The sequence below is a fragment of the Eptatretus burgeri genome, chromosome 3 (genome assembly GCF_056783735.1).
Source record: "Eptatretus burgeri isolate ZD-2024b chromosome 3, Ebu_testis_v1, whole genome shotgun sequence".
Taxonomy (NCBI): Eukaryota; Metazoa; Chordata; class Myxini; order Myxiniformes; family Myxinidae; genus Eptatretus; species Eptatretus burgeri.
Window position 1 is genome coordinate 79,081,024 of NC_140963.1, and position 24,274 is coordinate 79,105,297.

The window sequence follows — 24,274 nt, forward strand, 5'->3', positions numbered from 1 at the left end:
TCAAAGATTTTGCCTTCGTTTTCCTGCCAGATAAGAGATATGGTTTATGGTGAATTTCAAAGTGTGCCAAATTACTGCTATGATGCCCACCGAGCTGGGTCTTAAACTATACACACACAGCTGGGTCTTAAACAATCTTAAACCGGAACTGCACGAATCCTGGCTTAAGGCCCGGTCACACCTTGACGTTTTAGCCAGCGATGGCAACGTATTAAAATGTATGTAAAACGCTGGCTTACGTTGAACTTTTGATGTTTTTTTTTAAAGATTCGGACGTATTCATAGCGACTTGGTCTTATGTATAACGCATTGGTAACTACACAGAACGTTTCGTTGTGTTATAGATAACTTATACCAACGAATGCTGAACCTGTTGTCGGCCTACACAACCGATGCCCAACGATAGTCTAACTTCGGCATAGCGTGTTGCATGCATCGCCGACGATGTCGTGACGTAGCCTATTAAAAGGCTGACGCACAACGATTCGAATCATAACTGCCGTAGAAATGGAAGTGTCAACATCGTGGTCACACCTTGGCGATCTTGCCAGCGTATGCCGACAGAAGAAAAATGTGTCTAAAACGTTGGGGCACGTCGAATACGGTATGAGTAAGTTTGGTATACGTGAGTAGAACGCTAAAGTACGCTATCATACGTCGTAGTAAGTAGAGTACGTCAAGAAATTTTAAACATGTTCAAAATTTTACGACGTACTCGGCGTATGACACACGTTCCGCATGCGATGGGGATAAGTTTTACACACGATATGTATATGCTTACACACGTCCACAAAGGCTACTTATAAGCTACTCATAAGTCGAAACACGTCGCGGTAATATCTTTTTTACGTGAAACTTATTTCTAACTTATGTTTGACGTGCTTTGAACCAATTCTTTACGTAGTCCCAACACACATAGACGTATGTAGACGTATTCCAATGACGTCTTCCGGTCGACAAAAAAAAATAAATGAACGTGTTTCTAACTTACAACTGCCATATAAAGACGTGTTCCCAGCGGTTTTGTGAATTGATATATAAAAATGGTGTTCATAAAAGGGGAACCCAACAGTGTTTTCGAGTCCTTTTTGAGTCGATGTCCATGTCAGCAGTAACAGTATCAGTATCAGTATTAGTATTAGTATTAGTATTAGTAGTAGTTTGTTCATGTTGGCAGTAGTAGGTGAGTGTGAGGGGGAGGGTGTGGGTTATGATGGATCCTCCTTGCGTCCGCGTGTCCACGGGTAGGTTCATAGGCTGCCACTCAACGATTTAAATGGCTGCATCTCCACTATTGAAAGTAGACGCTTGCGCTCAACAATTGGATTTTTTTACACTCAACGACTTTTAAACGGTACCACTCAGCCATTTTCATTGTTTACAATGAACGATTTAAATTGCTGTCAATCGCCTTTGTTTTTTGACGGTGGCGCTCGGAAATTTTAATCGTTTCTATTGAACGTGTTAAATCGCTCTAACTCGACTATTGAAAGTAGACGCTTGCGCTCAACGATTGGATTTTTTTTACACTCAACGACTTTTAAACGGTACCACTCAGCTAGTTTCATTGTTTACAATGAACGATTTAAATTGCTGTCACTCGCCTTTGTTTTTTGACGCTGGGGTTTGGAAATTTTAATCGTTTCTTCTGAACGTGTTAAATCGCTCAAACTCGACTATTTTAAATAGACGCTGCCGATGGACAATTGGAATCATAGCCAAGCTAGACATCGAAGTGTGAACATCCTCGTCATGCCGAAGAAAAGTTTGAAGAATGCTGCAAATAAGTGTCCTGGCCGTGGCGTGGACGCTGACGCAAGGACGATCCATTATACCGACGTCTTTCAGCCTATGAGTAACTTAAAAGTAACGTCTGTCGACGTGTGGCAACGATCGCGTAACGTGCCAACAACACGTTAATCATAGGTTAGAAATAAGTTTCGGGTACTCTAAACATTACCTCGGCGTGTCTCAACTTATGATTAACTTACAAGTAGCATGTGTTGACGTCTGTCAACGATCACAGACCGTGCATACAACTTGTGGCCAGCGTAGCGGAACGTGTGAGTCATACGTCGGCATACGTCGTGAAATTTTAAGCATGAAAAAATTTGAGGACAACCGAAAAGTACAACGTTTAAAGCCAACGTACAACGACGTATGGCAACGTACTACGACGTATGCCAGTGTGCTCTCAATGTTATCAAAACTTACCCATAACGTATTCAACGTGTGCCAGCGTTTTAGAAAAAAAATTCAAAAATCGGCATACGTTGGCTAAAACGTCAAGGTGTGACCGGGCCTTTAAGAACAACCATCAAGTTTAAGGAACATTTGTTTGGTGGTACCTTGTTAAAGGATATCATATTCACCTCCTTGTTAAAGGATATCATATTCACCACCTTGTTAAAGGATATCATATTCACCTCCTTGTTAAAGGATATCATATTCACCACCTTGTTAAAGGATATCATATTCACCACCTTGTGAAAGGATATCATATTCACCACCTTGTTAAAGGATATCATATTCACCACCTTGTTAAAGTATATCATATTCACCACCTTGTTAAGGATATCATATTCACCACCTTGGTAAAGGATATCATATTCACCACCTTGTTAAAGGATATCATATTCACCACCTTGTTTAATGATATCATATTCACCACCTTGTTAAAGGATATCGTATTCACCACCTTGTTAAAGGATATCATATTCACCACCTTGTTAAAGGATATCATATTCACCACCTTGTTAAATGATATCATATTCACCACCTTGTGAAAGGATATCATATTCACCACCTTGTTAAAGGATATCATATTCACCTCCTTGTTAAAGGATATCATATTCACCACCTTGTTAAATGATATCATATTCACCACCTTGTGAAAGGATATCATATTCACCACCTTGTTAAAGGATATCATATTCACCACCTTGTTAAAGTATATCATATTCACCACCTTGTTAAGGATATCATATTCACCACCTTGGTAAAGAATATCATATTCACCACCTTGTTAAAGGATATCATATTCACCACCTTGTTTAATGATATCATATTCACCACCTTGTTAAAGGATATCGTATTCACCACCTTGTTAAAGGATATCATATTCACCACCTCGTTAAAGGATATCATATTCACCACCTCGTTAAAGGATATCATATTCACCACCTTGTTAAAGGATATCATATTCACCACCTCGTTAAGGGATATCATATTCACCAGCTCGTTAAAGTATATCATATTTACCACCTTGTTAAAGTATATCATATTCACCACCTTGTTAAAGGATATCATATTCACCACCTTGTTGAAGGTTATCATATTCACCACCTCGTTAAGGGATATCATATTCACCACCTCATTAAAGTATATCATATTTACCACCTTGTTAAAGGATATCATATTCACCTCCTTGTTAAATGATATCATATTCACCTCCTTGTTAAATGATATTGTATTCACCACCTTGTTAAAGGATATCATATTCACCTCCTTGTTAAATGATATCATATTCACCTCCTTGTTAAATGATATTGTATTCACCACCTTGTTAAAGGATATCATATTCACCACCTTGTGAAAGGATATTGTATTCACCACCTTGTTAAATGATATTGTATTCACCACCTTGTTAAAGGAAATCATATTCACCACCTTGTTAAAGGATATCATATTCACCACCTTGTTAAATGATATCATATTCACCACCTTGTTAAAGGATATCATATTCACCACCTTGTTAAAGGATATCATATTCACCACCTCGTTAAGGGATATCATATTCATCACCTCGTTAATGTATATCATATTTACCACCTTGTTAAAGGATATCATATTCACCACCTTGTTAAAGGATATCATATTCACCACCTTGTTAAAGGATATCATATTCACCACCTTGTTAAAGGATATCATATTCACCACCTTGTTAAAGGATATTGTATTCACCACCTTGTTAAAGGATATTGTATTCACCACCTTGTTAAAGGAAATCATATTCACCACCTTGTTGAAGGATATCATATTCACCACCTTGTTAAGTGATATCATATTCACCACCTTGTTAAGGGATATCATATTCACCACCTTGTTAAGGGATATCATATTCACCACCTTGTTAAGGGATATCATATTCACCACCTTGTTAAATGATATCATATTCACCACCTTGTTAAATGATATAATATTCACCACCTTGTTTAATGATATCATATTCACCACCGTGTTAAATGATATCATATTCACCACCTTGTTAAATGATATAATATTCACCACCTTGTTTAATGATATCATATTCACCACCTTGTTTAATGATATCATATTCACCACCTCGTTAAATGATATCATATTCACCACCTTGTTAAATGATATAATATTCACCACCTTGTTTAATGATATCATATTCACCACCTTGTTAAATGATATCATATTCACCACCTCGTTAAATGATATCATATTCACCACCTTGTTTAATGATATCATATTCACCACCTTGTTAAATGATATAATATTCACCACCTTGTTTAATGATATCATATTCACCACCTCGTTAAATGATATCATATTCACCACCTTGTTAAATGATATAATATTCACCACCTTGTTTAATGATATCATATTCACCACCTTGTTAAATGATATCATTTTCACCACCTCGTTAAATGATATCATATTCACCACCTTGTTAAATGATATCATATTCATCACCTCGTTAAATGATATCATATTCACCACCTCGTTAAATGATATCATATTCACCACCTTGTTATATGATATCATATTCACCTCCTTGTTGAAAGATATCATATTCACCATCTCCTTAAAAGTGTGTCATATTCACCACCTTGTTAAAGGGACATCATCGTGACCACATTTCATCGATTCAGTCACGTCATATTCAGGAACTTGTTAAAGGGACAGCATATATTGATTGTTTTTGGTATAGAGGGATGTTATATTGACCGCCATGTTAGAGCGGTGTCAATATTCTCTGCTTTTGTTTTGGGACACCATGTTTACCACATTGCATTGATTGTGGCACATCATGTTTCCCACTTTGTTTAAGGGATACCATATACTGCTTGTTTTGGTATACAGGGACACCATATTTACCATCTGGTTAAAGCCACATTATATTCAATGCCTTCCTTTGTGACACCTCTTGGTAAGGTCTGAAACACCTGCTTATTAACTGCACTTTTTATACAGAGTCGAGCCTCATGGAGGACCTAGAACATAGAACACGTCAAGACACAACACAACAAAACGAGCAGCTGAACGAAAAGGGGCTGGGGGAGAAACAACGGTGGGGTTGAGGGACAAATCCAAATCCAAATCCAAATCCATTGGGACCATACTCTGTGCAGAGCATTGGTGCTACCCAAGCAGCCTTCTGGTGGGCAAATCCTGGACAGGTTGCCATTCCGACACAGGATACTTGAATGGCTTAATCATCCCAGCAAGCTGGTACTCATTTTGCCAACCTCAGGAGGATGACAGGTTGAGTCAACCGCACCTGGTATTAATTCAACAGCCAAGCAGGATTTGAACTCAGGATGCTAGGATGCCAAGCCCACAACCCTAACCACAAAGCCAACACCAGGCATACACAAACTACTTCATCATGATGTTATTTTTTACCTCTATCATTGGCCAGACACCATAATTATTACTGCAGATGTGTAATTGCCATTTCAGTTCAATTAACAGGTAAACCTGGCATGGTGTTTTTAATGTATTGTTTCATAAGCACCTGCAGTATTTTAAAGCTTCATTTATATAATAATTATTTAAAGCACGTTTAAAAATAATTTTGTTTTCAAGCATTGAAATAATGTTTTCCCAACCACCCAAGCAGTTTTTTTTTACAGAATGGTACTGTATATTTTACATTAACTTTTCTTCCAAGCACCTTTCACCTTTCTTTTACGGGTCGTTAAAAGCAAGTGTATTTCTTTTCTCAAAAATGCACCATTAATTTATCAAAGGGAACTAAGTGAGCTTCCCAGTAATGTGTGCGGAGGCAGCCATGGTTGTTGTTTTTAATGTGTTCCTGATTGGCTGTGGAATGGAGCATTCACGTCCAATGTCTCGGTGATCTCGATCAGTGGTTCTCCTTTTCATCCCGTGATTTATTGATCGAGACTTTTCTCCAGATTGTTGCATTGCAGGTGTAACCGAAAAACTGTCTTGATCGACATCCTCAACAATTTAGCTACCTACAGAATGTTGCTTATCGGCGAACTGCACCTGCATCTGAGATCATGGACTTTGTACATTCGTGATTCGTCAACTCACCATTTACCAGAGATGCAGTGGTGGCCAAGGACGCCAGAGTGGTAGAAGGGCAAGGGGGGCAGAACATCTTTGAGCGCACAAAAAAACAGAAGAAGAAAAAGATGCTTCCAGTGAGGTTTGCCTCATGCAAGCCGACTGAACACGCGCGTTCATTCATCTTCGCTTATAGCATACACGTACACTCTGTACTTACATACAAGTTACAATATCATATGTGCACCCTATATTCATCACTAGCTCGACACTTCAATCAGTGATGTAATACACACACATACACACACACACACCAAATAATGGGTCCTGATGGTGCAAACTGTCAACATCTAAGAGTGATTGACTTTCAAAGAATCCGAACTGAAAGGGGAAATCATGACGTTTGAATGATAGATGAAAGATTTCCCCCCCCCGCCCCCCACAATACCCAGGTTAAACATGCACAGATCTATCATTATTTTTATGATGATGATGATGATGATGATGATGATTATTATATTAAGTTAAAGAATGATTTTAATTTTTACTTGTGAAAATCAAGAATTTACTAAGTCTAGATATACTCGGTCTATTGTAAGTATTTAATATTTTTGCTTTTTTTTCTTGAAAGTAAATTTACTCTTTTTGTCTTCATTCAGTCCTTTCAATCATTAGGCAAGTAATGTACTTCCAAATTATTTATTTGAAGACCTTTGGGTTTAACCGTTTGTGATCTCATTGCCGACATCGGGACACACTGCTCCAAGTCGTGAGGCTCGAGCACCTTGGTTGTGAGGTTCCAGTTGTCAGGTTTGCAGCTAAGCACCAGTTGGAGCTCGGAGGGAGAGTGGCAGAAAGCAGCGGCTGTGGTTACGCTGCTGGCGGCCATGGAGCATTTGATGATAGCTACATTGCTGCATTGAATCACAGATTTTCCCCCATTTGTTCCAAGCAATATACCATGGATTTCCGATGGTGTGTCCATCAGGCGTCATTTGATCGCGGTTGAAATGTAAACACAAACTTGACTGTTTACTAATTATCCGTTTCCCTGCCATTCCATCTGCCCCCCCCCCCCCGCTTCCCCCTCGTCTTCATTGTCTCTTTCAACGATGCAGCGGTCTGATGTTCAGGAAATGTCACCCACGTCACGCTTACCATGAACGGATATTTTTACACTTTCCTTAAAGAATGTGAAGTGCATAAGGCAAGATGCACATGAAAACATCATTTTGAAAATTTCCCAGAAAATACTATGAAGGAAAACGATTTAAAACCCAGCACAATTACTCTGGACTGATCGAATACGTAAGCATAAGTAAAACGCGATGGCAGACAATGTTACCGGAAATACGTACGATGAAAAAAAATCGCTAATTTTAATTTTTTTTTCAACATTTTCAACATTCAGAAAAGTTTCAACATTGAACAGCGCTGTCTATGACAGTGATGTGGCTATTTAAGATAGCCTCAATTTCCTCAATACAGAACAAATTGGAATCGGTGAATCATTTTAAGGAAATTTCGAGATTTGACTCCTAAAGGCTCCTTAAGACTTGAGAGGACAAAATTATTGGCAGCTAAAGGATATGATGCATTTTAGAAACCTCTTAACCACTTCAAACACTTCCCGTTTTCTCTCTGTCTCTCTGTCCCTCTCTCTGTCTGTGTGTGTGTGTGTGTGTGTGTGTGTGTGTGTGTGTGTGTGTGTGTGTGTGTGTGTGTGTGTGTGTGTGTGTGTGTGTGTGTGTGTGTGTGTGTGTGTGTGTGTGTGTGTATCTCTCTCTCTAACCCAAAACGTTAGCACCTTGTGATCCTTTATGGTGGATAACTCTAACCATTGTATTCTTAGATCGGGTCAATGTGGGTAGGAGGGTTGGATTAGGTCAGGCATGTTTAATGGGGGTAGAAAATATTGTGGGTAGTAATAGGAAATGACATGAGATGGCAGTGTACCACCTATTTAAAGTCCTTGAGGGAAGAGTGGGATTGAGCAGCTTCAGGTATGAAGTTCCACAAACAGGAGAAAAGAGGAACAAAGGAGTTTAGGTGTATGGTAAGCCTATATTTTGGGAATGTAACCCAGAGGGGGTTATTGTAAGAACTCCTGTGTCCTAGATGAGGATCAGAGGGACTGGGTGGGGGAGGGGGAGGGAGAGATAGAGAAAGATAGAGATAGAGATAGAACTAGACCAGAGAAGTGATAAAAACAGAGGCCATCTTAAAAATGCAAAAAAAAAGGTGTTATGATATTGAACACCCATTGCATGTACACATTCCACGACCCTGGAGGGTAAAGTACAGAAAGACCTTTGACTTTGAAAATCCCTCACCTCAAAATACCATGAGGAAGACTAAAGAGTAACAAAATGGCAGGAAATTCTGATGTTCAAGAAGCCACCTCCTTCAGAACAACTCTTTCCAGGAACAAACCTTGAATGAAAACATTGGTCTACCTTAAATCGACTAGGAGGTTGATTGGCAAGGACTGGTGACGATATGACGAAAGGGAAACTTGGAAACAGCCCCAGATGTGAATGTGGAGAGCTTAGGGCCCGAGGAAAACACTTGAAGGCTGCCCAATGTGGTTGTCCCTGTCGACATCTTGTACTCCTGAGGAAATATATGGGATCAATAACAACACCAGATCCTGGCTGCTGTTTTGGAGCTGCAAGCTATGATGATGATGATGATGATACTTGCTTTTATAGCAGAATATAGTGACTGCCATTATGAAAATGTCACCAAATAACACGTGCGTCTACCTTAAGACCCGGAAGTTAATTTGACATCAAAACCACTCAGAGGGGTAGCACAATGTCATAGGAATGGATTCCCCAAAAAAATGAATGAATGCTTGTGGTTGCTCAAATGAGATCTAACATTACCAAGAACAAACACTCCAAGGGTTTGTTGTAGGGCAGACCTTTTGAGTGTTTGTCCATGGTAATGTTGAGATTGCCTTTGATCAACCATAAGGGTTCATTCATTTTTTTTAGAATCCATTCCTATATACATTGTGCTTCCTCTATAGGTGCTTTTGACATCAAATGAAGTTTGATGTCATAAAGTAGATGCAAATGTTATTTGGTTGACCAAATGAGATCTCACCATTACCATGGACAAACACTCAAAAGGTTAACATACAAGGGTGACATGGATTTTTACAAGTTCACATCGACACCAGCACTGGATACCATAGTTTCTGTCTTGACCAACAGGACAGAACACTCGCTGGTTCATATGAAATTGTGAAAGGAAGTGTTTAAAAATATGAAACATGCCCTTGCAGTCTATAAACAGATTCCGATCTCAAGCCATGTAAAGTCCTCGATGGTTTTGCAAATATACATTTTCTCTTTTTTATTATACTATGCCTGGTGTGCATGGAAAAGCTCTGGGAACTCGCACTGCGGTTGTTAAATGGGGATGAGAAGAGAAGGATTTGTTGAACTGCGGTTCAGGAAATGCAATATTTGAGCCTTGGAAGTGAAGCGTTTCCACGTGTGGATTGGAGCGCTGTGGGAGGTTCGAGTTCAGGGAAAGGCGGCGTGTCTTTCCACCGAGAGGCATAAACGCGGTTTGTGTGGTTCAAACTTCATGGACACCGTCGCAGCTGCTCATCCAAAAGCTCGCTTTCTCTAGGAGCCATTGAGATGAAAACAGCTTTCATTGCTCCCGAGCTCAAACCCTGCAGTATGTGCTGGGTGATGTTTCTCTTCGTTAAGCTCCGGTGAAATTTTCCAGTTTCAGCCACTCTGCAGGTAGTGATACTTTAACCACATAGGTTGACTTTTGGGCACAGGGCCAAGCACTAATAACGTTGAATACGAGTTTCTGTGGAGGCTCGAGTTGATCTGCATCGAGTGAGTCTGCATCAGTGGACAAGATGATGGATTTTATCCACTTGACGTTCAGAAGAGGATGTTAGCCACTATGGGAAAAGAGGTGTGGCTGACATTACGAGCGGTAGCCCTTCGATAGCTTTTTCTCTGATTAAGGGCTAACGCTGAAAACGTCATCCGCACATCGCTTCCCATGACAGTTAACAAACTCAACAACCTTTGGTTGATAAAACCCGTTGGTCATACACTCACTTCGGCATGCCTGGAACTGTTTGGTGATCATGTACTCAGTCTCCTGGTTCTCAACATGCAAGCTGTCTTAAACTTTTTAGATGGAATTGTGTCAACGATTGAGTGCTTTTCTCCACAATTAGGTTTTTGGAGTGCAGATCCTTGGTCATCGTGGACCATGGTCACATCCAAGGCTATATGTCTCAACCTCTTTGGATTTTATACCTCTCACCATTACAAACTGGTTGAAAATGAAATAGTCATTCCTGCTGTTTGTGCTTTCATGTCAGTTGCATGTGAAAGCAGGTATTTGGGATTCCGACACGTGTACCTACAGACAATGGTATTCCCTTTGCCAAAAAATACCGAGCAGATTGAAGGCGTCCTGATAATTGCAAACTCACCTTTCTTGCTTTATCGTTTGTGACATTTACATCATTGCGATGTCAACATGTCCAACCCGGTAGGTTAAACTCTCTGCATGTCTGTGTAAACTAGATTCAAATCTACAGTTCATTTCAAAAGTGTCGATCGATATTGTAATCAGGAATTCATAACAAATAAAAGCATTGCCAGACCTGGACTGGATCCCCCCCCATTAACGGCACTCCTTATTTACCCCCAAAGCAATGCAGAAAGTGACTGCTAAGGCTTGGGCTTGTGCCAGGATCTGGAGTTTTGCCAGCACACACTTTAGAGCCTTCCATATTGCAAGATCAATGGTTTTACTGTCTGCATGGAGTCCTCAAGGCCTCGGCAATTGCGTCGTGTCCCTGAGCTGCCACGTACCTTTAGGGCTCAGAATCTGTGCCTTTGCCTTCGCACCGTGCACTACTAAGGTAGTGGCGATTACATCACTGTCACAACCCCATTGAAATGCACTTCTCGTAAATCGAGCACGAATTCTCTCCAATGCCACTGAAGACGGGCTCAGTTGTTGAGATCCAGAAATGTAATCCAATCTGTGTTTTTATTCCCTTTGTGAGTACAAGTTTATATCGATAGGAGTACGGGACATCTGCTGCCCAGAAGGAGATGATATGAAACGTGTACATTGTGGGGCCTAGACAAGAGATATGCACACTCACCTGCAAGCTGTCCAGCCTGGGTTTGAATCTCGGTCCAACTATATAAACTGTCATTTTGATGTCTCGCAGGCATCGATTTGTGTGCCATCCCTCGGATGGATGTTAAACTGGGCATCAATTGTTGGTGGACATTTAAGATGCCACGGTGTCCTTCGCGAAGAGTAGGTGAGTTATTGACTGCCTGGTGTTGGCTTAACGGTTAAGTTGGCTGGCTTAGAATCCTTGGGTCATAAGTTCAATCCCCTATCGGGACGTTGAATTAACATCAGGTGGGGTTGACTCAATCTGCCATCCTTCTGACGTCAGCAAAATGAGTACCAGTGTACTGGTAATGGGCATGTTCCATCAGTGGCACAGTCTATTGTGCTGCACACGAAGGAATTGGAGGAAGATAGTTATCGCCGGCACCCCTGGGGCACCCTGGCCAACTTTCAAATTCCTGCCATAACTTACACGGGGCATTGCATCGGCTGCACAGTAGCCTTGTTGTGCTTCGTCCGAAAGAATAAGTGTACAGTGTTGATTCATGAATCTGTAGAAACATGAGGTTAAAACACCATCCCAGGATTATGACTTTAATCTTCTCCCCAGAGGAAGGACCTTGAGGTGGTCCTGCAGTTAGTTCTACTTGGACATATTCTCGCCCGGAATCACCCCCATAAAACAAGCAGGCATTTGGGATTCCTACATGTGCACCGGCACACAATGGCATTCTCTTTGCCAAAGATATCGAGCGGATTGACGGCGGCCTGATGATTGCTGTTGGGTTCGAATAACTAACTGATTTTGAAGATGAAATACTCTTTTAATGATTATTTTTTTTAGAACTGAAAGTGTATCTTATTGATAGAATTTAACAGCTGTGAGGCCATTGCATTACTGGGATCAGGTTGCGGCTTCGTTGTGGTCCGGGTCAGGGTTCAAACTGGAACAGATTGAGTGTGTGTATCATGAACGTGTGTTCATCATGTTCGATCTTAATGTGATCACGATGAGGACATTGTGCATTGCTGAGCTAGTAAACGACGCATTGCATGATCGATCCTTCGGAGACCAGATGGTGGGAGGGTAGAGGAGGGGGAGGATGAATGCGTGCTTCCTGGAGTTTCTGGGGAGGTTCAAAGTACTGAGAGAGCAAAGGGAGCAATGTCGGAGAATAGAAGGTCGAAAACAGAGGAACCATGCAGCGATCTGCCTGCGATGTGAAATCAAAAGATCTTGTGCTTCGGCCTTATCACGGGAGATTCCAATAATTCTGAGAGTTTTGGATGTCATCGAATCCAGGAGAGACCACTGTGGCAACTGTCCAGAGTAGACAATAGTACTCCATCAAGCTATGGAAAAAGGCCTTGTGGACTGTGATTATCTCTGACTTTTCAAGAAGAGACAAAGATTGACAGACGATGCCCAGTTTGCAGCTGGCTTTGGAGACCAGTTTTACTAGTGGCCGACCCAGGAAATGTCATGGATGATGGTGAGACTTCGAAGTTAATGAGAATGAACCTCTTTCAGTGGATGACAGGTGGGTTCGCTTGCCGATCATTCTGGAGCGATATGGTGAGACGATGAGATTTTCCAGGATTAAAGGACATGTTCCATTGATCAGACCAGAGTTTAATCAATACATGATCAGCAGAGAGTGACACAGCTGCTGTCTGTCTCGCACTGTATGAAACAATGTTGTTGTCTGCAACAAGGAAGAGAGGGTTATGCAGAGCAGAAGAGGTGTAATTAATAGAGATGAGGAACAAGACGGCCCAAAACACTACCTTGGGGAACTGAAGCCTCCACGAGTAGAGGGGAGGAGAGGGTTCTGTTGATGGCAACACATTGACTGCGTGAGTGGAAGTCAGACACCCAGGAATGAAGATGGCTTTCTATGCCACAGGCAGATAGCTTAGCAAGCAAATCACGATGCCAGACTGTGTCGAATGCTCGAGATATGTCCAAGAAGATGTTCCTAACCTCTTGTTTGAGATTGATGGGCTTCCATTCATTACTGAGAGCGGAGCATGTCCAGAGTTGAGTGACTTGGATGGAATCCAAATTGATGGCCGGAGGTCAGACTGTTTTAAAACAGGAAAGATTTGACATTGGAAGCAATGATGGATTCCATGACTTGGCTTGTAATTGCAAGCAAGCTCACTCAATGGTCTATAGCTGGCATGGTCTGTTTTTGCACCCTTCTTGTGGACGGAAGTGATGTTTATGACTTCCATGGAGAGGGGAGGTGGCCAAAGGAGGACAGACTGAATAAGGGAGAAAGTGGTGGAGCAGAAATGGCAGAACTAGTTTCACAACTCTAATTTCCATGCAGATGCATTCGTTTGAGAGACACAGAGAGACACAGAGATATACAGAGATACACAGAGATACACAGAGACACAGATTGTCAAAGTCTGTGGAACAAGTTGTTTATATGATTCCTCATGGAGAACGTCATTCATAATTTACAAACTGAGAGTGACAGTTGTAACTGATGAAGCCTCATCGAGACTATCATTGACTATGAAGGGTTGTCTGTCAATAACTATTCGGCTTAAACAATAACGAACCGATACGGTGGCTAAATGGTTAGAGTGTCTGCACTGAATCTGGGAAGTTGTTGGTTTGACCCCAAGCCAAATCATACAAATGACTTAAAATGGTGAATGCTGCTTCCTTTCTTAATGTTCAGCATTTAAAAACAAACAACCATATGTTGGCAGCTATTGTGCAGGCTTTGATGGAGCTAATGGCCTCCTCCTGTGTTGAGGTTCCTTCTCAGGGAATTCATATTATTATAAAAACATTGTGGATATAAAATCTGTTCGGTTTTGAAGGGCAGTTGTAACTGAGATTATAGAGTAAAATTTCTGCTCGGTCACATCCTTAATTTTTGAGATGAGAATCAATCGTCATGTCCATCGGTCGACCATTGACCCTACCGAACCCAACTCTTACTTGAAGGTTGCAATGTTTCCTCCTCTCCTTCACTCCTCTTTTCCTGTTCGGTGTGGAAAAATAGGAACGGTGTGGAACATCTCCCAAAAGCCAGAGTGTTGTTTCTCACCACACTGCAGGTGGAATGGAATCTCTCACACTTCTTGATGTGGGTTTCACATTTTCTAAAAGGGAATCGAACATTTAGGGAGAGACGTTCGCACGCAGTTCGTGAAGTCTTCGGACTGTTCAGCGCACGATTTCTGAAATATTTGGCTGTAATTGCTTCTGTCAATCCGTCTCTTCCACCATTCTTTCATTCAATACTTCTCTTTTGTGGAGGTTGTTCGTTCTGAACCCCACAAGTGCTGTCATTATGCTAACACTAACCCTAACACAAGTGCTAACCCTAACCCTAACCCTAATGAAGCACACTTGGAAGGTGTTTGGGCACAAGGATCCATTGTACAACAAACTTGGACAAAAACCCGAGTGAAAATTATAGGAGATACTCTTAATTAAAATAGTATGGACTCCATGGCATATGTCAATAAAAACTGTTAGGGTTGGCTGACAGTCTCGTTTGTTAGTTCTGAATGATAGTCATGGAGTGCAAGATATTCCAAGTGCAAGATTGATGTATAAGATATTCCATAATGACTTGATCTACAACAAAGCTTTATTTATACAAAGTTTGAGATTCATTTAATATCCATCTTGGGGATGCTAACAGAGTAGGGTCGGAAAGACACTCGTGCATGTTTCGGCCCACATATTGCAATTACAATACGACAACGAAGGTCTCTCGACATCTTCTGTTACTGAACCATTTTGCTGGTGGTTCACATCCTCAAACCCATCGGAATAGACTGCCTTGTTCCCGAGTCACTTAGGTTGTTGGGGTTAAGCCGACGAAAGCATTACCCACCCCCTCCGGGCTAGGAGGGCAGCTTGCCAAGAGTGGTGTTGTTTTGAGATTGTGTGTGCATGTGCATACCCGTGATCTCCCCATTTGCTCAAGGCACTGACTTTGGCTCCGTGATGTCTCCTGCAGACGGAGTCGCTCTGTCTCGCCTTGTGTGGGAAAGATGTGGGAAGTTTAAAGATGTGGGAACAGGCCGCTCATAAAGATATGACAATTACAATCTTGTTACAATCCTTGTAATTCAGGGTTGTTTATTCATTTTGGAGTGGAGATGAGAGAATATATATATATATATATATATATATATATATATATATATATATATATATATATATATATATATATATATATATGCTAAAAAGAAAAATGCAATTGGTGAAAGTAGAAGAAAAAAAGAAGAAAAAGAAAAGGAGGTAGTAAAAGAAGAAGAAGACCCTTGAGGAAAGCAGGCACAAACACGTCCAGGTTAATCATAATGTTTGTCCTTTGGAAGTGCAAAGTACAATCCAAAACTGTAATTCAAAATGGCTAACATGGTTACAATCTTGATAACATTTCAACAGGACAAATAAGAAGGTAAAACAAACAAAGAGGAAGAGGAAAGTTCTGCTGTGGTATTAAGGGAGGCGCAGTTGTGGTGGGTTGACTTTCCCAGGAAGGAGAAGAATACGAATACATTTAATATTCTTTTGAAGAAGAATTATTTTACTGTGTACTCCCAATGATCAGTGCCATGTTCAAAACTTTTGTCCTGAAGTTTACTTACCCGGTACACAGGAAAGTACCGCTGACATTCTCACGCTATTTCCTTTTGCAGAGACTTAAGGCCTGTCTGACCCAACAGATTCCTCCACACCTCGCCAACGGTAATGTGGGAATGATGGGTGGTGGTGGTCTGGGCCTCTGCGCAAGTCACCATGAAACACTTCAGCCAATGACGGCTCACCACTCTCACAGTCATGGTCTCCACAACCCGCACGGACCTGTTAGCCATCGCGGTCCACATGGACACCACCTCCCTCACCACCCACACGACTCGCAGCACCAGGCGGCCCTGCACCACCACAGCCATCATGCTCAGCACCACCAGCAACCTGGGCTTACGCTCCAGCAGGTACACAGCCACTATTATATTTAGGTTAATTATATGCTGTTATGAAACCAGAATACAGGTCTCGCATCTCCCTCCCTGAATTATAGTTGGACTGGTAGTTAAAGTTTATAGGCTGGTACTTTGGCAAGGCGAGTATCCATATGAGTGGGACTTTGAATGAGCTATTTTTGGTTCCCTCATTGCTATTGGTTAGTTACCATTTTTTGATGGTCAGACAAAGGTTAGAAGGGCCTTGGAGATTATTGAAAGACCTGAGTCTTGGATAGCAGATGGTTATTTTCTGATTATAGAATAATTGACTCATTCGGTCTCTCTCTTCCCTCCTCCATTTCTTCTTTCCATTACCCTCTCCTCCATTTAAGCTGCCCCCCATGATGCCCCTACAGGGTGGTGGGGGCGGGCGCCGGCGTCGTGTGATTGATGAGGACCCCGATGAGCGAAGGAGAAAATTCCTCGAGAGGAACCGTGCTGCGGCGACACGTTGCCGTCTCAAGCGCAAAGCCTGGGTTCTCTCTCTGGAGAAGAAAGCTGAGGAACTGACTCAAACCAACATGCAGCTGCAGGTAACAAGCCTTGTTGTTTTTAGCTTATCTGGAATTTAAATTCACGCACCGTCCATCCTTCTGTCTGTCTCCTATTTCAACTTCTCCAGCCAAATCGCTGAGCCGACCTGGCTGAAATTTGGCAGCAACATTCCTCTACTGACTGGTAACAGGAATTGCAAAGCTTGGTCTGGTCACATGACTTTAAGTGGGTCAAAATGGCTGACTTAGTAAAGTTCTTCAAAAATCTTGTTTCCAGACCCTCCAGTCAGAATACGACCAAATTAGGGTTAAAACATTAGGCCAGGATAGGGATGTTAAATTGTGGAGACCATGCTGATCACATGAATGGAAGTGTGTCAAAATGGCCGTCCCATAAATTCCTTCCAAAATCTTCTTCCCCTGATCCACCAGTCAGAATGCCACTAAATTTGGGTTACAACATTAGGCCAGGGTAGTGATGTTGAATTGCCCAAGTCATGCCAATCACATGACCGGAAGTTTGTCATAACGGCCAGCTTAGACAATTTTGGGGGAAAATTGTGTAAATTCCTTCAAAAATCTTCTTCTCCTGACCCACCAGTCAGAATGCTACCAAAATTGGTTCAAAAAATTAGGTCAGGGTGGGCATGTTGAATTGTGGAGACCATGCTGATCACATGACTGGAAGTGTGTCAAAATGGCCGACATTCAAGTTTTTGGAAAATCGCATTAATTCCTTTAAAAATCTTCTTCTCCAGACCCACCACTCAGAAAACTACCAAATTTGAGTTACAGCATTAGGCCAGGGCCCAGATAACCTGCAGGTCCAGTGGTCCTATTTTCCTTGTTTGTTTCTCAACTGGTAAGGCCTTCATAAAGTAAAAACTTCAATGAGGAAGTCAAGGAAATGCACTTTCATGTTTTATTTTTTTTCCGAGAAGTTAGATTTCATTTAACAGGTATATAGTGCAGGACCAGTTGTCCTAGTCCTGCTGCACCAGGACAACACATAACAAAACGACAACAGGCAAGGTTTGTAAATACTGTACATTGTCTGATGTGTGTTTCATTGTGTTTATGCTTGTTATTCTTGCAGAATGAAGTGGCACTTCTGAGGAATGAGGTGTCACAACTAAAGCAGCTTCTCATGGCTCACAAGGACTGTCCAGTGAGTGCCATGAAAAAATCTCAGGGATTTCTGGGTAAGATATCTTCTTCCTCGAATAAATAACATACAACTCAGCTATACACACAGTAGAATCAAGTTTTCTCTTTTCCCTTTTCACCGTGCCATTAAATCAGTTACCAGTCCCATAACATCGTGGTTTAAAGCGTGTAAGGAACCCATTTGTTTCTCGTACTGCTGGAGGAGTAGAAAAGTAAGAGGAGTTACACTGTGCAGATTACATATCCTCCTGATGAGTTTGGTAAGTGCCATGTCCTGTCTCGCCACAGATGAGTGTCCTGCCGATGATCCCTCTCGCTGCTCCCAGGTCATCCAGCACCCTTCATCGAGCTCATTCAGCACTACCGCCATGGGCTCTCCAGTGATGGTGGCCTCTGACATGGGTTCTCCTGGCCTATGTTCCAGTTCCTTGTCTTCCTCACCACTCGGACAACTAACCACATCGAGGACAGACCTAATGCACGGTCACGGCCAGGCGGGCGACAGCAGTTTGGCGGGTCCATCTCCGGTGCTGCCACTCACTAGCTGATGGTGGCCTTGTGTTGAAAAGTTCGGGAAACACATCGCGTCTCCTTTCTGCAGAGATCTCACTGGGCCCTCAATGCTCGATTTATCTTTCCCTTTAATTACAATTATCATTCGTTCTCTTTTTCATCTTTATCATCCCTTACCCATCAATTAACCTCAAATACCTTTCTTGTTCTTTTCTTCTCAATCTTGCATTTTAAAAACTAAATTGCAATTCTTAATTTAATGAGTACAAGTATATTCACTGCTTTTACTATTACTCCAAAAAAAAAGAAACACCAGCAAGCATCTCCTCACAATTACTTATTGGCTGATTGAAAGCAAGTATGCTTGACTTTCACTCCCAATATATGTTCCACAGCACCAGCATGAAGCGCAGCAGCCATAATCATAGCATAATCATTTTTAAATGAAACAGCAGTTGGCTTATGGTGTTTGAGGAGGACAGGGTAGTGATACCTGAGGGGCTTTATGATGACACTTGGACACAGCAATACATGTGCAATTCACTCTCCATAAGGATCCAGATCTTGCAGAGATCAACCACTTTTTGAACCAAAACTGCAACCACCAAACAGATTCCTTTCAAGCTTTTTGCACTGTTCACTAACATTTGGCATGATACTGTTGGCAGCTACTGTTCACTAACACTCCACATGTTCTTATGAACACGATACATTAGCACAACATCTGATTACATCATCGTGTACACACAATTCACTAATACCACATGTATTTACGTGAGCTCGTAAATGCTGTTCACGAACACCACGTCTACTTAAATTACCTTCTGAACACTTCACAAATACCACATCTATTTACATTCGCCTATCAACACAATTCACGAACATCACGTCGATTCACATTGAGGTACAAGCACTGCCCGTTAACACCAAAGAAATTTATCATCATGGCAAGTGTTTGAAGGCGCAAACACGAAAGATTTTGCAAAAGAATTGCATCTGATCGGTAAAGATTTTCTTCTAATCTGACAGCCCCTTGTTCTCCTGTACAGATGCTTAAACCAAGTCACCATGTAAATATTGACATGTTTATAAAATGTTTATTATTACACGGAATTATGACCCGAACGTGTTGTATTTGAGGACCCAGAAACTATATAATGGTACAATACTCTAAACTTCCTGCACTTTAAAAGAAAGTTTTGTTTTCTCAAGTACCAAAGTACTTGACATGAAATAAGCATTTGATGCAAAATATTTGCAAATAATTGAGAGAGTTTGAGGTTCTTGTTCAAGAATGTATTCATAACCATGGGGGTTTGAACAGTGTTGTATTTACAATATTTTTTATTTTGTTTGCTTGTTTCCCACCTCAGACTTTCCACAGCACTTATACAGCCAAAGACGATGTACGTTTGTTTTTTGTCTTCACAAGTTTTTTTTTTGTAAATATACATTATTTGGAGAGGATATAATATTGTACATGTATAATGCAGACATATGCCGGAGGCTGGCGAACAGGTCGGAAGATGCGCCAGTTCGTGAGAAATCCACGTCGAAATGATTGGTTTTAAAGGAAGGTTCCAACCAGACGTTTGCATACCTGGTGGGTTTATCTGTGCAGTGCAGGTGTCCTACAGTGCACAGCATGAGGCCTGCTGCTTGGGGTACAGAAGAGACTGCTGGTTTTGAAAGTCATTCTGGCACAGTAGAGTCTTAGACACTCTGAATCTGATGGGCTAATGCTCCAAGTCCAATGCGGAGTTTTCTTTTTTGTTCCTTGTGATTTCACCTTACACTGGTTAGTGTACAATCACATTGTTCACACAGACGTCCGACTAGGTTCCTCGTACACGGCAATGGTTTCTTCAAGGCCCGGTCTGGATGCGGTTACCATTGTGAGCTCTGCCGTGACCGTGCCACGTCGTAACCTTGTGGGATACCGCTGGACACCACTTCACCAAGAGTGAGCCAAGGGGTTCAAGGAGATTTCATTGAAAGCTTCTCGTTATGTAATGTTGTCTGCTTTGTTTTCACGAATTTCCGTGTGAAAGGTCGGTGCCATGCCCTGAAAATTCCACATCCTCGAAAGCCGCAAATGCGTCCAGCAATCCTAACTTGGTGGTTTTGTGTGGCTTTTATTTTGTCAAACTCCTTCCAGGAGACAAAACACCAAACTAAAAATGTGAACCATGCCTTATGTTAGGAGTTGGTATGTTCAGTTTTGAGCTAAAACAGCTACAGATTGATAAATTTGCCGTAAAAGCCATTCAAGGATTATGTAAATGGAGGAAGTCGAGTCGACGGGAAGGTTTTGGTGTAGATCACTCCCAGGTCATTCAAAAGAGTGATCGTTTGTTCAAAACGAATTGTTTTAATCCAATCGGACGCTCAAAATTTCCAATGTTTTAAAAGAGAATCCGCAAATACCATAAGGGTAATTTGTGATTTATGGTCTGTAAGGCGATGCTTAATGTCAACCCAAATTATCCATAGTCTCTTGAAAGCCGGGTGGTCTCTCAGAGGATGCTTTACGTGAAACGAATCGACAGCCACGTGATTGAGATGGGATGCTTTGACCCAAGTCCTGGAGTGAGACCACTTACGTAGATAAAATAGCTTTCAACGCCTTTGGCAGCTTTTTGGTGCCGGGAGGCTCTCGGGAATTTGTACCTGTCGATGATGGGAGGTGATGGACTCCAAAAGCTATCTTTTTATAACCAATGCACAGAGCGACTCTTGAACATAAAATTGTCATGTGGTGTGTCGACACGAGGTCCGAAAACCAGCCATAGATGATCCTCTATGAAATAGTTCAGCCTCAATCACCGGACGATATCGGTAGTCATTTTCTAGTTCATGGGTCTTTCCTCCCCATACTCACGTCAGGTGAGATTTGATGCAAATTTAGGAATCAAACCTCCCTCGCGGAGATTCGAAAAAATCAGAACGCGTTTCTGCGAGTGAATGAAACGCTATAATTATTTTATTTATTACACTGATGGTCTTGAGACAAATGTGCATTTTCCAAATCTCTCTCTCTCCCTCTCTCCTCTCTCTCCTCTCTCTCCTCTCTCTCCTCTCTCTCCTCTCTCTCCTCTCTCTCTCTCTCTCCTCTCTCTCCTCTCTCCTCTCTCTCCTCTCTCTCCTCTCTCCCCTCTCTCCCCTCTCTCCCCTCTCTCCCCTCTCTCTCCTCTCTCTCCTCTCTCTCCTCTCTCTCCTCTCTCTCCTCTCTCTCCTCTCTCTCCTCTCTCTCCTCTCTCTCCTCTCTCTCCTCTCTCTCCTCTCTCTCTCCTCTCTCTCCTCTCTCTCCTCTCTCTCTCTCTCTGATAAATCCCTTAGCGATCACTTAATACACCTGCAGGAGTTTCCACTGATGTCAACGTCACACTGATGGATTTTGGTGCGATTGAACTTCAGCATATTTTTACATTCTCCAGCTGTGTTAAAAATCACACGCACATCTGGCCAAACACTCAACTCCGCACTATATACCGTACTTGAACTTCAAAGGACTCAAAGAGCTTTCTTACAATAACCGGAGCCTTTTTTAAAAGCCATCATTGTGTTTTCATGTTGAAAAGGTATTTCTCTAGGCCCTGTGCAGGTCCATGTCCACATGTTGTATTTTGGGTGAAAAAGAGTTTGTACAACACACTTTAAGGGCTCAGCAATGTATAAGAACTCATTCACGAGGTGGACAAAAAGCACGTTTTACTCCAGCTTCCTGGATCCATCAATGAGGATGGTTTGAATTCCGTGTTTTCTCCATGGTAACAATGCATGTGCTCTTGTTGAGACCTTTATTAAACTTCTGATGCAATAGACGTGGCACAATGGCTTGTAATATGTTCCTGGTGTTTATGGATTTTACCCCTCTCCCGCAAACTACTTCTGTTTTTACCCCATTCATTAATCACACAATGGCATTTTTGAAGGTGTTGCTGAAAGGAATATGTTTGTTCTTTTTCCATTTCAAAAGGTCCAGAGATGTGCATGTAGAAGCACACCAACAAGCTCAGCTGGCTTTGCATTTCTGGAGCATGTGGTCAACAGTATAAATGGCTGCTGCATGATCAAATATAATTTGTGCGCTACTGGTGTTGCGACCAACCATAGGGTATAATCAGATAACCATGCCCGAAAGAGGAGATAACCACACGCCAAGTCCGGTTTCTGAGTGGTTGGAGTAAACAGTGCGTTTAACCAAATACTTGCGAAACAGAACTTGTGTTATAATGTGATGTATCAGAACAATAGTCAGAGAAGGTGAGCACGTTGAGGCATCATTATTTTTGAGTATGTGATGATTGACTTGATAGTGTACTGAGCAGTAAAGGTAGTTTCAATGAATACGGCACTTTCAAAATGATGTAATCCACCCGAGATTGCTGAACTGGCATCGCAGAAACCCCTAATAAAAAGAGTCAATGGGAGCAGTATATATATATATATATATATATATATATATATATATATATATATATATATATATATATATATATATATATATATATTGTGACGTCCACGGGACTTGAACAGTCCCGCCAACGTCGAATGAGCCGAAACGATGGAGGCGGTTTATTCATTTATAACCCAAACATGGCAGTTCTAATCGCTCTACCGCAAACGGGACGAGGAAGGTGGCACGAGTCACTTTTCACTGAGTTGATGATGTTTAATTGTTTTTACTATTAACCAGAAATAACAAGACTCGGTAAGAAAAGGGATCCGGGGCGATTCGACGGGATGGTGTGGGATCGGGCGTGGGGAAAAACACAGACAATTCCAATGAATATACAGATCTCAATCCCTCTAAGGCGCCAAGCACACACACACACACGCACGCACGCACGCACACACACACACACACACAACGTAGCTATTTCTGGTGGTCAGGCTGGACCGTGGTGTGGACGCAACTGTCCCTGGATCGGCGTCGGACGAGCTGGCCTTGCTCTCGTCAGGGGGGCAGGAGAAACCGTGGTGCTGTCGACCTCCTGGTCTTGGCCCAAGTCCGCTCACAGCCGCCAGGGAACCAGTTCTGGCACCAAGTTGCGAGCAGGAGAGGGAGGCAGGTCTGCCCGCCGTTCGACCCCGTACTCCGAGTCAGCAGAACCCCAGAGCCAACCAAGGTGAGGCACGAGGCTCAGCAAGGCTCCAAGACACGATGAAGAACACGATCGAATCAGCACAACAACAAGGACGCTCTCCGCACAACAGCCTCCACACCAAAAAAAACACGATCGTTTTGTCCCGATCTTCTTCCTCTTCCTCTTCCTTTTCGACCCCGAACAGAACCTTTTTATCCTCCTGTCCTCGTCACTTCCAATCGAGCCGTTTATTGGCCCACCGCCGTCGCCTTCCGCCAATCGTGATCACGGGGCGGAGCCATCCGTTGCACTGTCCTGTGACGTTACGGCCAGTCTCCAGAGAATACCAAAAGGGGTTTACGCAGACACATTTACCCTATCCCGTGTCCCTATCTAATTACGTGACAATTATCATTTCCCCCTTGAAGAAATGAACATTTACTAGACAACTTATCACCACTGAATTGCTACTTATTACATCGAGATCCTGGTAAACTCGAACAGCATGGCATACCTAATTAAACATCCTAATTACCCTTTGAATGCATACCCCCCCCCCTCAAACGTAAC

General features: G+C 42.0%; 1 protein-coding gene across 4 annotated transcripts in view; it reads left to right on the forward strand.

Moving 5' to 3' along the window:
* The window catches only part of LOC147030268 (cyclic AMP-responsive element-binding protein 5-like), a 135,577-nt gene extending 113,141 nt beyond the window's left edge, over positions 1-22,436 (forward strand). For 2 of the 4 annotated variants that reach the window (XM_085874163.1, XM_085874162.1), the window contains exons 4-7: positions 16,114-16,410; positions 16,773-16,973; positions 18,031-18,136; positions 18,390-22,436. In XM_085874163.1, the coding sequence (XP_085730289.1) occupies positions 16,114-16,410; positions 16,773-16,973; positions 18,031-18,136; positions 18,390-18,649 (864 nt within the window). In that variant the 3' untranslated portion in view covers positions 18,650-22,436. The remainder of the gene's footprint in view (positions 1-16,113; positions 16,411-16,772; positions 16,974-18,030; positions 18,137-18,389) is intronic. The other 2 variants (XM_085874164.1, XM_085874165.1) reach the window with 2 other exon arrangements.
* Positions 22,437-24,274: the final 1,838 nt, after the last annotated feature.